The sequence below is a fragment of the Aegilops tauschii genome, chromosome 3, assembly GCF_002575655.3.
Source record: "Aegilops tauschii subsp. strangulata cultivar AL8/78 chromosome 3, Aet v6.0, whole genome shotgun sequence".
In the NCBI taxonomy this organism is placed as follows: Eukaryota; Viridiplantae; Streptophyta; class Magnoliopsida; order Poales; family Poaceae; genus Aegilops; species Aegilops tauschii.
The window spans coordinates 527,135,649-527,149,504 of record NC_053037.3 but is presented as its reverse complement, the minus strand read 5'-3'; the positions used below and the strand labels follow the sequence as shown (position 1 = coordinate 527,149,504).

The 13,856-nt window shown below is 48.6% G+C and overlaps 2 protein-coding genes across 2 annotated transcripts; one reads left to right on the top strand and one right to left on the bottom strand.

Annotated features, from left to right (window-relative positions):
• Nucleotides 1–3,551: 3,551 nt before the first annotated feature.
• On the top strand, nt 3,552–5,187 carry LOC109747362 (stearoyl-[acyl-carrier-protein] 9-desaturase 1, chloroplastic). The gene is made up of 2 exons (XM_020306438.4): nt 3,552–4,334; nt 4,428–5,187. Exons 1-2 carry the CDS (start codon nt 3,756–3,758, stop codon nt 4,995–4,997), a joined length of 1,149 nt encoding a protein of 382 aa, XP_020162027.1. The 5' UTR covers nt 3,552–3,755; the 3' UTR covers nt 4,998–5,187.
• A 303-nt stretch (nt 5,188–5,490) lies between these two features.
• Nucleotides 5,491–7,495, bottom strand: LOC109747361 (pentatricopeptide repeat-containing protein At3g21470-like). The gene has a single exon (XM_020306437.4). The coding sequence runs from the start codon at nt 7,324–7,326 to the stop codon at nt 5,701–5,703; it is 1,626 nt and encodes a 541-aa protein (XP_020162026.1). The 5' UTR covers nt 7,327–7,495; the 3' UTR covers nt 5,491–5,700.
• Between the last annotated feature and the right edge of the window lie 6,361 nt (nt 7,496–13,856).

Here is a 13,856-nt window from a genome sequence, read left to right as displayed (position 1 = left end):
ATCGTTGGCGTGGCTGATGGGGATTCCTGGTCTTCGGTCAGGGTGGAGCTGTCCGAGCTCGAGGCCAGCCGAGGGGTTGAGGCCGATCCACAGATCGGATCGAGAGAAAGCTTCGAAGCAGGTACTGCGGGGCCCATAGGGGTACCGGGTGAGGCTGCGAATTCGGCGAAGACCATATCGCCTCGAGCGTCCATGATGTACTCCAGGTTACCGAATATAATCCGGTTCTCGGGGGCGAAATTGTTGATTTGGTCTAGATGACCAGTCGGGTTGGCGTGCTGCATAATGCTGCCGAACGCGAAGAGCTGGCCCGGGACAAAGAGGTTCCCGGAGCTGACGCCATCTCCGATGATCAGGCGAGCCATCGATCCTTCGGTGACCCAACAACGGAACTCTAAATGAAAGCACCAATGTCCGTGTCAAAACCGGCGGATCTCGGGTAGGGGGTCCCGAGCTGTGGATCTAGGATCAATGGGGAACAGGGGACGAAGAACACGATGTTTACCCAGGTTCGGGCCCTCTCTAAGAGGTAAAACCCTACGTCCTGCTTGATTGTATTTGACGTGTATGGTATGATTACAAACTTGATCTACCTCGAGATCAGGCGAGCTAAACCCTAAGCTAATGGGGTATTGGATGTTACTCTAACCCTAAAGACTAAAGCCCTCTGGTTTATGTAGACACCAGTAGGATTAGGGTTCACATGGTTGGTTACAATAAAGGAAAGATCATGCTAAATCTTGACTTGGAGGGCACCATGGCTCCGAAGAACTTCTATTCGGTCACGGGTCCACGCCCTAGCTTGGCTCCATAGTAGCCCATCAATCCGGCCCATAAGGAATGGGCCGGTGGCCCGAGGACCCCTTAATTCAGGACTCCCTCAATAGGCCGAAACTAAGTCGGGTCAATATTGAGCCCAAATATATAGCGGGCTGTTAACGGGCTCGAACTGACGATGGGTTGCAATGGTGTCAAATAGTTGACGAGCCAAATTGGCACATCTCGTATGGGTCGTGGGACTAAATGGACCAGACACAAGTAGGCCCTATATGGGATGGCCTGCTAATTTTGACTGGGCCGGCCTCTTTTACCTAAATGGGTCACTGTTGGGCCTTACCACGTGTCAACGTATCATAGGATGCTCCCGTACAACAAGTGGATGACATCTGCCCCAACCCTGAGCCGACACGTGGATCCTACGGCGAATGAGAATTTTACACGTGGAAAATCCCCATTGGTTCAGGCTGTTAACGGGTTATCGGATCCAAACCGGAACCCGATAGCTTAACGGCAACCCGTTAAGGTGGATGCCACGTGTCCGTTATCCTTGACGAAAACACTTCATGACGCGCCATTTATCATCATGGAAATGGACACTTCCGTGATGATAATTTTGGTATTGTCATGGAACACTTCTACGACAGCACAGGTACGACTATCTTGATTCTGTCATAAAATCGTCATGGATGTACATGCATGACGGAAAACGTGCTGTGTCAAAAACGTATCATCATGAGTGTTTTTTGTAGTGATTTATTGTCACTTACAGGGATCAGATCTTTACAAATCAATTGTGGAAAAACTTGTTCAAGAAATCAGTAGTTAAATTACACATGAGCACCTCTTTTCATCCACAATTTGATGGTTAGACAAAGAGAGTCAGTTAATCTTTTGAAAATTATATCAGGTATTTTGCTTTTGCACAACGAAAGAAATGGAACATTTGGTTATTTATGGCGGAGTGGTGGTATGATATGAGCTTTCACACATATCTTAAAGCGGTTCTATTTTAGGCCTTATATGGTCACCCCAGCCCTGATTGCTGAAATGAATCTGCTCACTGATCCAGAGAACACCTCAGCTACGACATTCATTTAGAGGGGTAACATAACTCATGTATAAAGGAAATGAGCGTGAAAGCTTAGGGAAGGATGAAAGCTTATACTAAAAAAAGAGGTCTGAAAGAAAATTTACTATGGGAGACATGGTGTATTTATAGATCCAACCATATATGCATACTTATCTCATTATACATAGGTGTTTAAAGGTGGGTTCCAAATAATGGTCCTTCCAAGACAATGGAAAGGATTAACAACACATTTCGCCCACTCCTCCCAGCTGATTGCAAATTGCATCCACTTTACATGTCAGACTATTGAAGAAACACCTGGGAGCCGTTGAAGTTACATCACCCAATCTACCTCTCATTGGTGATCGAGGTAACATTCACATGGAACTTGGACAGATCTTGGCAAGCAAACTCATTCCTAGAGTGCAAGTTGATATTAGTATTTGAGTTGTCAAGTGGCTGATTAAGCCTCTACTTGGAAAGATTAAGCTTGTATTCAAAAGGTTTTCCTTCCATTCACCCCTTGAGGACAAGTGAACCCTCAACGGGGGGAATTGTAAGAACTCAACTCCGAATCTTGTGAGGAAATCGACACTTTACCCGCAGTAGTGGCTCGGTGTACCACTTTGCCAGCTTGACCTCCTCGACATCCATTTCTCATCCTACGGCTGACGGGGGATCATAATGGTCCACGCCCAAGTGTATGACCCAACCGACGCCGATCAAGCATCGAACGGCTCCCGTGACTCCTCGCCGTTGATCATCCGACAAGCTCACTTGCTCACTCCTTAGGTGCCTCCTGTGTTATTTCTTTTGCTAGTTGTTGAAGGTTGATGTAACGGCTATATAAGCCAAGACTTGGATATGGTGTCCCTATTCCCCACGTTTCTCCTTTGGTTGTAAACCCTAAGAGCATCTCTTGACTTGAGTTCAACGCGTCTCATTGTTATAGAAAATAAAGAAAACTCCACGAGAATTGTGAAACTCTGCACATTTTCTAAATATTACATGTAGCTGATCATCGATGGACCCCTTCCTACCGTGAGGGCCTATCAAGTTTGGGGATCAAGGGCCAGTTCTTTTGGGCAATTCTCCCAGAATTGACCCCCTCCCAGCTTCTCCCATAATTGCCACTCCATTTCTTTTTTACAATTCCTATCTAGTTATAAAAAAGGGTTTAACTAGATAGGAATTGTAAAAAAGAAATGGAGTGACAATTATGGAAGAAGCTGGGGAGGGGGTTAATTCTGGTTAATTCTGGGAGAATTGCCCAAAAAACTAGCCCCAAATCTCCTTCACAACGACATTGAACGATGGTACGGAGATTCTCTCCATCCAACCTACTGTAGTAACTTTTTTCCAACCTAAATGTCCAAAATCAGACAGCGTGCGACCACTCGCATCAAAATCGTGAACATTGTATCATCGCTCCGCTCCAAATTTCCGAGGCGGTTTTGACTCGTTCAGATGGGTCTATCTATCGCACAGTTTGAGGACATTTGTAGCTTTGCCGAAGACATTTTGCTGCTGTGAGGACGTGACCAGCCCTCGTGGCGGTCGCTACTGTTGGTGGTGTGACCAACCAACCAGCACGTGCTGTTCGAGTGCCTCGGATAGTCGGATCAGATGGACAACTGGATCTGTACTACAGTAGCTCAACCTGGGGGCACACCACGGTCTACAGCTAGCCGCTCCCCGAAACACCCACAGAATCAGCCAGCCCGCTCCCCGCCCAAAACCACTGCACGCACCCACTGGTTTTCCGCCTCCGGTACTCCGGCGGTACCGCCCCGACGCCGCAGTTTATATACGGAGCCCCGACACCGCAGCCGTCGCAGTCCGACGACGCAAGTACACCACCCCACCGCGCCGCCACCACTCACCCATCGATCGGGAGCTAGCCACCATGCAGGCCCAGGGCATCCTCCGCGTCCCCGGTCACCTGCCGACGGCGCTGCCCCTCCCGCGCCGGCAATGCCGCCGCGTGTCCGCTGCGGCGGCCGTGGCGGCGGCGGCGCCGTCGGTGCAGCGCGGCGTGACGCACTCGATGCCGCCGGAGAAGGCGGAGGTGTTCCAGTCGCTGCGGGGCTGGGCGGCGGGGTCGCTGCTGCCGCTGCTCAGGCCCGTGGAGGACATCTGGCAGCCGGCGGACTTCCTGCCGGACTCGTCGTCCGAGATGTTCGAGCACGAGGTGCGCGAGCTGCGGGCCCGCGCCGCCGCGCTGCCCGACGAGTACTTCGTGGTGTTGGTCGGGGACATGGTCACCGAGGAGGCGCTCCCCACGTACCAGACCATGATCAACACCCTGGACGGCGTCCGCGACGAGACCGGCGCCAGCGCCTGCCCCTGGGCCGTCTGGACCCGCGCCTGGACCGCCGAGGAGAACCGACACGGCGACGTCCTCAACAAGTACATGTACCTCTCCGGCCGCGTCGACATGCGCATGGTCGAGAAGACCGTCCAGTACCTCATCGGCTCCGGCATGGTACGCGGAGCTTCTTGAACGAGTCTGTCGAAAAATCCGTCAATTCCTCCTGTTTAGTTGTACAATCTCATCGGACATGCTGAACAATTGCAGGACCCGAGGACGGAGAACAACCCGTACCTGGGCTTCGTGTACACGAGCTTCCAGGAGCGCGCGACGGCCGTCTCCCACGGCAACACCGCGCGGCTCGCCAAGGCGCACGGCGACGACGTGCTGGCGCGCACCTGCGGCACCATCGCCGCCGACGAGAAGCGCCACGAGACGGCCTACAGCCGCATCGTGGAGCAGCTGCTGCGGCTCGACCCGGAGGGCGCCATGCTCGCCATCGCCGACATGATGCGCAAGCGGATCACCATGCCCGCGCACCTCATGCACGACGGCAGCGACATGGACCTGTTCGAGCATTTCGCGTCTGTGGCCCAGCGCCTCGGCGTGTACACCGCGCAGGACTACACCGACATCGTCGAGTTCCTCGTCAAGCGGTGGAAGCTGGAGGCGCTGGAGGGCGGGCTCTCCAGCGAAGGGCGGCGGGCCCGGGACTTCGTCTGCGGGCTCGCGCCGAGGATGCGGCGCGCGGCGGAGAGGGCGGCCGACAGGGCCAAGAAGGACGAGCCCAGGAAGGTCAAGTTCAGCTGGATCTTTGACAGGGAAGTGGTTGTCTGAGATAGCTATAGTGTTGGCCTGACTTCTGAGACTACTGAGATAGTGACATGATCCTGTAATGTCGTTCTGTGTTCTTGTGTTCCTCTCTTTGCAAAGTTGGTTTATAGTGCCTTTTGAATTTGGAAACATGGGGGAAATGTTATATTCTGGAACCTTTACAAAGACGGACAAATGGTTTAGTTTTGAACAACTGACTCCCATGAACTGGCATGCATAACTGATAACTGATGACAGCATATAAAATGGACAAGCACTGTGTAATTTTTCAAGGGAAGTGCAATCCCTGGTTGCAAAAAAGAAAAGAAAAACTAAAGCCAACATACATGTATTTATCGAAGTTTGAAATGCAAGAGATTTGCAACTGGTGTATGCTCATATGCCTGAGACGCATTCCATTTTTGACTTGAGAAATATATTTGAGTATACAGATATACAGTGGTACCATCTACATTTCAATGAAATTTTTGGCCGGCTGAACTTGCCAAAATCAAGGTTTTGTGCCAGAACTTTCTGAATCAAATTCAACAAGTCCAACCCAGAAATTAGTTTTCGAACAAGAACCCACAAGTTATTGTTCAGCAAAACTAAAACCTACTATCACTAAATTTTCTAGTAGATGCAGCATAACAGGAGATTATCTACCAAACCACCAGCGACGAAATGAAATGAACTTACAGTTTGATATAGCCGCAACAATGTACTGCTATCTGCAACACACTTTGTGTTCAGGAATGTCAAGCTCAACTGAACTGCACCCGGGAGTCTTCTCAACCCCATGGTTCGCCATCTTTCTCCTGACGCGCTCTGCCTGCTCCCACCTCTCGGACGCGGCCAAGATATTTGACAGCATGATGTACTCTGCATCATTAGTTGATGCACCATCAGAGCGCAATTGGTTGATCTCATCTGACACCCGCTCCGACATCTCCGCATTGTCATGCACTCTGCAAGCTCCGAGAAGAGCGCCCCAGATGACCTCGTTAGGCTCCATCGCCATGCTCTTGACAATCGCATGAGCTTCCTCGAGTCTTCCTGCGCGGCCCAGAAGATCGACCAGGCAACCGTAATGCTCCACTCCGGCAGCAACTCCATACACGCCGAAACTGTTGAAAATCCTTAGGCCTTCTTCCACAAACCCTCCGTGGGTACAAGCTCCAAGCACGGCGAGGAGTGTGACCCCATTGGGCTTCTGCTCCGAGAACTCCATCTGGGAAAACAGCCGTATCGCCTCTTCGCTCCGTCCATGGCTTGCGAGTGCGGAGATCATCGAGTTCCAGCATTCAGTATTCCTCCGTTGGATGCTGTCGAACACCTTGCGGGCGTGCTCGAGGTCGCCGCACTTGGCGTACATATCAACCAGGCCATTCAGAACGAAGTGGTTCTTCCGTATACGCATCCGGTCCATGAAGTCATGAACCTTCCTCCCTTCCTTTAGCGACCCGAGCTGCGCGCAGGCAGACAGCACGCTGGCCATGGTGAACTCGTCCGGCTTGACCCTGTCCTCCAACATCGAGTGAAAGGCATGCAACGCCTCCTCGGAGCGCCCGATTTGCGCGTACCCGGCAATGAGCGCGTTCCAGCTCACCAGGTTCCGCACCGGGACCCTGTCAAACATCGCCCGTGCCTCATCGGCATCGCCGGCCTTGAAGTACCCCGTGACCATCGACGACCACACGAACACGTTCCTCGCGGGCATGGCGTTGAACAGCTCCCTCGCGGTCTCCATGTCCCCGGCGGCCACGTAGCCGTGCACGAGCACGGTCCACACGACGACGGTCCGCATGCCCATGGGCGTCGCGTCGAACCACCTCCGCGCCCCCGCCATGTCCCCCTTCTCGGCGAACCCACGGATCACCGTCGCCCACGTGACGGACGTTCGGGAACTCATGCGTCCTAACAGCGCCTCCGCCTGCCCCGTGTCGCCCGCCGCGGCATACCCGGCGAGCATCGCGTTGCAGGTGACGACGTTCCTGCCGGGCATTCCGTCGAACACGCGGCGCGCGTCCGCGAGGAGGCCGCACTTGCAGTACATGGACACCAGCGTGGTGCCCACGAGCAGCTCGCCGGCGAACGCGGATTTGAGGGCCTCGGCGTGGAGGGACCTGCCGAGGCCGAGGCCGGGGCCGGCGCGGGAGGCGGCGGCCTTGAGGAGGGCGGGGAGGAGGGGCAGGTGGTGCGTCTGCCGGGGCAGGTGCTTGGCGTAGACGAGGGCGGCGTCCCGGAGGGAGGCATTGGCGGCGTACTCCTTGACGAGGCAGGTCCACTTGTCAGGGTCGCCGAGCCCGGCCACCAGGTAGTGCGCGTGGAGCTGCTTCGCTCGGCTAGCCATGGACGATGGCAGTGGCGGGCGGACTCGTCCGGACTTTCAGGGGGATGCCACTCTCATCGGTCGGCTTGCAATGCGGAAGGTGATGCCCTTGATTTGCTATTGATCTAGATGTATTGGTACTGATGAGAGTCGGACATTTGGTTAGCAAGGGTTTGTCGCGAAGTCTCAGTCGGCTGACGTCACGTGTACGAGTTTTGGCCCGTTTTACCTCCCCCAGTGTTGGGTCTTAATTTCCCTCATTGTGGGCTTGGGGTGTGGGCTTTGTTTGTTTGTCCTTTTTAGAGCAGTGATGACCGTACAGAGGAGGGTGTGGGCAGTTGGGTGTGGAGGCATACACAGCACACAAACAAAACTTTGTGCGCCTCATATCATCACACTATTTTATGTTTCACATTTTTTTTCAGAAAAAAATTATTCAGATCTGGCTAACTGAACCATGTTGTCTGCTGTTCATGGAGTTGTTCAGAGCAACTTATGGTTGTTTCAGACCTCTTCCTTGTTTCAACAGGAGTACATAGACACGATTGACTTTGATAGTTAACTGCCCTGTATTAATTAGATATAGTTAACAAACTTCGTGTATTAGCTAGTTAAAAGGTCAGCAAAGAGTACAGAGCCACGGGGACGTAGCTAGTTAACTTTCTATGCTAGCTAGTTAATTTCCTGTATCAACTAGAACTCGGGAAAAAAAAGATCACTATCTACAGAAAAAGGTTACAAACCAATGTAGCAACTTCTTCATAAAAGCAAAACGTGACGCGGTTTCTACATGATATCGTCTCTCTTCTAACTCTGGATCTTCAAGACACTGATCTCTGCCCTCTGCATTTCTATTGTCTCTGTCGTGTTCAGGGCCCTTCCTTCATCATCCATGTCAGTGCCCGTGCGTTGATGTATTCACAAATGTATATAAGACATTAGTGTTGTAAACAATGGCACTGGACAACATAAAAAAGGCAGAAAACTAAGGCTAAGAACCGGGCAAACATTATAGCCACTTTCATTGTCAAGTTTAGACGCGATGACCAAAGGTACTTCGAAAATGTTGGCAAATCAGACAGTTTTAGCTCCTTTCATCAACGGTTTTAGCCGCAAAAAAAATATAGAGCCACCAGCATATATCACATGAACAAAATGCAGGTAATAATGGAATTCACGACAACAAAACTTGAAAACAGTTAAAATAATACAGGTAATATGCCACATGTTGGTTGTCAGAAAACTTTTTATTAGGTTACACAGGACAAACAAACCTCACCAGCTACTCATGCAAAAAAGAGCTCGGACTTGTCAAGGTCGCTTCAACAAATGGAATCTTCCTGCGGAACATCCAGGCTAACGGTTAGACAAAAAGTCTGACAACAAAACCATTAGAAACTTCACAAAAAGTCTGACAACAAAACCATTAGAAATGAACTTTAACAGAAAAAAAGCTCACGGTTCCTCGTATATTCCCGAGAGTATGTTGTGATCCACTGTATTTAGCTGACATGTTCTCAACTCTACTTCAGGAATACACAAAACTTTAGTGTTTGCTTGTGTTAGAAAACAGGAAAAAAAGAACAGCAAAATCATATAGCGCGCGCACACACACATGAACCTACTCTAAACAAAATCATCATTGAGCCGTTCAAATCCTAATTCATGCCTACGTGCATCAGGTTTTGGATGGATTTTAGCAGCCGCAATTCAATTCAAATTTGAACATGGTCATGCAATATGGTTGTGAGAAAATAAATTCCAAAGTGGAAGTCCATCAAACATTAATGACCCGTACAAAAGCTTACAATCAAACTAACTAAAAAATGTCTCTAGCTGCTCAGTTTAGCAATGAACCCAAGTGCACCAAATATAATCCGGTTCGGTTCTCAAAACAGCTGCTACTACTACTACAAATACATACAGCTCACCACTACCAGGCATATGAAACGTGTCACACTTGACCACCATCCCCCCACAAAATCTCCCACCTGGTCCTAGACAACTTGCATATCAACCCCGCGTATCAAAAATCGTTCCTCCATTTCGCATCAGGAGGTACAAAACTCGCGCAAAAAACACAAAATCAGCCCCTCAAAAACTTGCAACTCCCGTTAGAAGTTATTTCGCAACAAAATCACAAACCCTAGCCAAGAAATTGAGAACCACTGCTCGATTTGGACTCGTCGTCATGTGCAACGGGGGTTGATTTGGGCTCAAGGAGCCTGGAGGCATGCCGGCGTGGCCAAGCATCATGTCGCCAGCGACTTCCGCCGCGTGCCTACTGCCGGACATGCAACTACACCCCATCTCGCCACCTACAGACAAAAAAAAGGTCAATTGTAGTCGGGGGCGACACTTCCAGTTACAAGCCTAGTGTCGGACATACAACTGCGCCCCCTCCGACAAAAACACCAGGCGAGTTGCAGTCGGGAAGGAGACATGCAGCTGCAGTCAAGGGTGACACTTACAGTTCAAAGTCTAGTATCGAACATGAGACTCCCACCCTTCTCCCGCCGCCCACTTACAAAACAAATGTTAGTTGCATTCACGTGCGTGGGCAAGCTATTGCAGTCGAGTGTGTAGGCATGCAGTTGCAGTCGACACTTGTTGTGGCAAGCCTACTATTGGACACACAACTGCCACCCCCTCCCCCTCTGACAAAACACACAAGGTCAGTTGCAGCCGGGTGTGTAGGTATGCAATTGTGGGCGAGGGCAACACATGCAGTTGCAAGCCTACTATCGCACATGCAGGTGCCCCCCCTCTCCGACAAAAAACACAAGGCTAGTTGCAGTCAGGAGGGAGACCTGCAGTTGCAGTCAAGGGTGACGCTTGTAGTTGCAAGCCTACTGTTTGACATGCGACCCCCCCTCTCCCGGCACCCATTTATAAAACAATTGTGAGTTTGATTCGGGTGCGTGGGTATGAAGTTGTTGTCGAGTGTGTAGGCATGTAGTTGCATGTCGAGGGCTACACTTGCAGTTGCAAGCCTACTGTATGCAACTCCTCCTCCCCCCCCCCCGACAAAAACACAAGGCTAGTTGTAGTCGGGGAGGAGACATGTAGTTGCAGTTGTAGGTTACACTTGAGTTGCAAGCCTACTATCGAACATGCAACTCCCACTCCTCTCCCACAACCCACTTACAGAACAAATGTTAGTTGCATTCGGGTGTTGGGCATGCAGTTGCAGTCAGGTGTGTAGGCATGTAGTTGCGGTCGCGGGCGACAATTACAGTTGCAAGCCTACTGTCAGACGTGCAACTCCCCCCTCGGCCTCTCCGACAAAAACACAGGCCAATTGCTGTCAGGAAGGAGACATGCAGTTGGAGTCGAGGGCAACACTTGCAGTTGCAAGTCTAGTATGGGACATGCAACTCCCAACACTCTCCCACTCCCCACTTACAAAACAAATGTGAGTTGCATTTGAGTGTGTGGGCATGCAATTGCAGTCTGGTGTGTAGGCATGCAGTTGCGGTCGTGGGCGGCACTTGTCGTTGCAAGCCTACTGTCGGACGTGCAACTCCCCCCACCATCGGCCTCTCCGAGAAAAACACAAGGCCAGTTGCTGTCGGGAAGGAGACATGCAGTTGGAGTCAAGGGCAACACTTGCAGTTGCAAGTCTAGTATGGGACATGCAACTCCCGACACTCTCCCACCGCCCACTTACAAAACAAATGTGAGTTGCATTGGAATGTGTGGGCATGCAATTGCAGTCGGGTTTGTAGGCATGCAGTTGCAGTCGAGGGCGGCACTTGCAGTTGCAAGCCTACTGTCGGACGTGAAACTTCCCCCCTCTCCGCCAGAAACACAAGGCCAATTGCGGTTGGGGAGGAGACACGCAATTGGAGTCGAGGGCTACACTTGTAGTTGCAAGTCTTGTATGGGACATGCAACTGCCAAACCTCTCTCGCCGCCCACTTAAAAAACAAATGTCTATTGCATTCGGGTGTGTGGGCATGAAGTTGCTGTCGAGTGCGTAGGCATATAGTTGCGGGTCGAGGGTGACACTTGCAGTTGCAAGCCTACTGTCACACATGCAACTCCCCCCCCCCCCCAACAAAAACACACGGTTAGTTGTAGTCGGGAAGGAGACATGTAGTTGCAGTTGAGGGTGACACTTGCAGTTGCAAGCCTACTACAACTCCCACTCCTCTGCCACAACCCACTTACAGAACAAATGTCAGTTGCATTCGGGTGTTGGGCATGCAGTTGCAGTCGGGTGTGTAAGCATGTAGTTGCAGTCGCGGATGACACTTGCAGTTGCAAGCCTACTATCGGACATGCAACTCCCCCCTGGACATGCAACCTATTCTGTTGAATAGAAAAGCAAAAAACTAAAAAATGAAGTAAATAATCATTGTAAAAAATTAGAAAGCATCCTCATTGTTATGAAAAAAATCATGGCAAAAAAAGAAGTAAAAAAATCCCTATTATGACAGTAAGTGTATTTCTCCTCTTGAGCCACACATGCAGAGCTTAACACGCTGGACAAAAAAAGATTATAAAAAAATACATCAATAAACAAAAGATCATGAACGTGCCTGATGCATTGAGCATTGATACAAAAAAGAGAGTCAAGCTGCCACAACCTAAAATTTAGTCTAAACTAGCATATATTACTAGGCATGGCTGAACAGAACAAAAAAAATGAAAAAAATCTACAGGAAACGAGCTACAAATCAGAAAAATGACAATAATACGAACAAGCAACAAAAATCTACAAAAAACAACCTGCATGGGTTTGAACATGAACATCAAACCGTGAATTATGCAAAATCTACACTCTACATTCTATATTCTACATTCTACATGGGTCAAAAATGGCTAGAAAGAAAAGAGATACACTGAACACTTCAAACACGAACCAACCATATCAATGCAAAAACACACAGTTACAAAAGAGAAGACTGCTGCTAGTAAAACACTAATAAAATCACAAAAAAGTTGCTGTTGTTAGGTAAATCATGGCCATGAATTCTCGAAGTAAAACCAAGCTGCAAACATTAATAAGTGATCCCTATTTTTTAGACTTATAAACTCCCTCTTATGACAGTGTCTTTCTACTCTCTAACCACACAGGAAGAGCTTGACACGCAGGGTAATTTTTTTAATGATTCAATGTAAACAACTAGTTAACTAGGGGCTCCCCTCTGCTTCAAAACTCAGGGAGAAACAAAGAAAAAAGGTCAACCTTCATCAATATATTCTGTAATGATGAGTATAAACTAAAAAATAAGGGTCAAAAAATGAAAAAATACAAATAAAAAAGAAACGGAGGCTGCAGATTTACCCATGCATTTTTGAACTCCTTCCAGAGATACATGCTGATGCCGCTTCCCTTGCTCTTGCGGTTGCAAGGGCTCAGACAAATTCTGCAAATCATCTCCTGTGCACATAGAAAAAGGCGCCAAACATAAATTTGTGCTAGTGAGAGGCATACATATTCAGCTAATGATTTTAGTCAGATACTTGTATACTTCTGAAGAAAAAGGATTTCGGGATAATGATGAGTAATCATTGGCGTCGACGTTGATGACGAAAAGATATATTTACATTGGGTTCTGGGGATAAAAAAAGATGAATCTATCAAAAGACCATATTAAAACAAAAAATGTGTGAAAACACATGGAAAAAAAGACAGTCAACTGCTAGTGATGCATTCAGTAATCATTTATCTTGATTCATATACAAAAAAATGAACATCGTACCGATTCATAGGTTTCAGAAAAAAAGACTGAAAAACATGCTGCTGCTAGAAACATAGTTTTATTAATCATTCTATTTTGATCCCACAAAAGAGAGATTTGAACATGCTACTGATTAATAGAGTTTCAGCAAAAAATCTGACAGAACAAATAAACATGCCCTCCCACATGAATTGGATATAAATCATTCTCTCCTACAGTCATAAGTCAATCTCGAGTCTGAATTATGCATTAGACAGAATCAAAACAAGTGAAGAACTAGCTTGCACAATGGGTAACTAGCATGTACAGAAATATGCCTAATTGTGGGCTAAATTCCGAAACGCAGACCCCGTGAATTCAGTTTGAGACCCCCTAAAACTAAATTCCAGGATATCAAACATTCATTCTCTCTCTCAATTTTCCACTTATGACACACACACACACAGAGTAAGAACAAAACAAATCTGGGTTCTGAATCACTACTAGTGTAGTAGATCCTTCTGCTGCAAAAAAGCCTATATACATTCAGGCCAAATGAAATGGCTACTACAAACATACTTAAAAGAAAAAAACCACAACATGCTCTAGGCTACATGTAGGAGATCAAGTTGTCAAAAAAAAGAAAAAAATAATGGCTAACAGAGGTTATATACTAACAAAAGAAAGTCAAACTTAATTAGGAAGCCTAAAAACACATGCTCCTATCTCTACAGAGGGAGCACTGTGTGCAACTGCGACTCGACACCTAACCCTCCTTTGCTACTTATTAGGCTTATTTTATTCGACTGTAACTAGTACTAATCTGTTTCCTTGGCACAGCCACGTCAAAACAGTTTCAGGGAGAAAAGCGCAAAAACAATC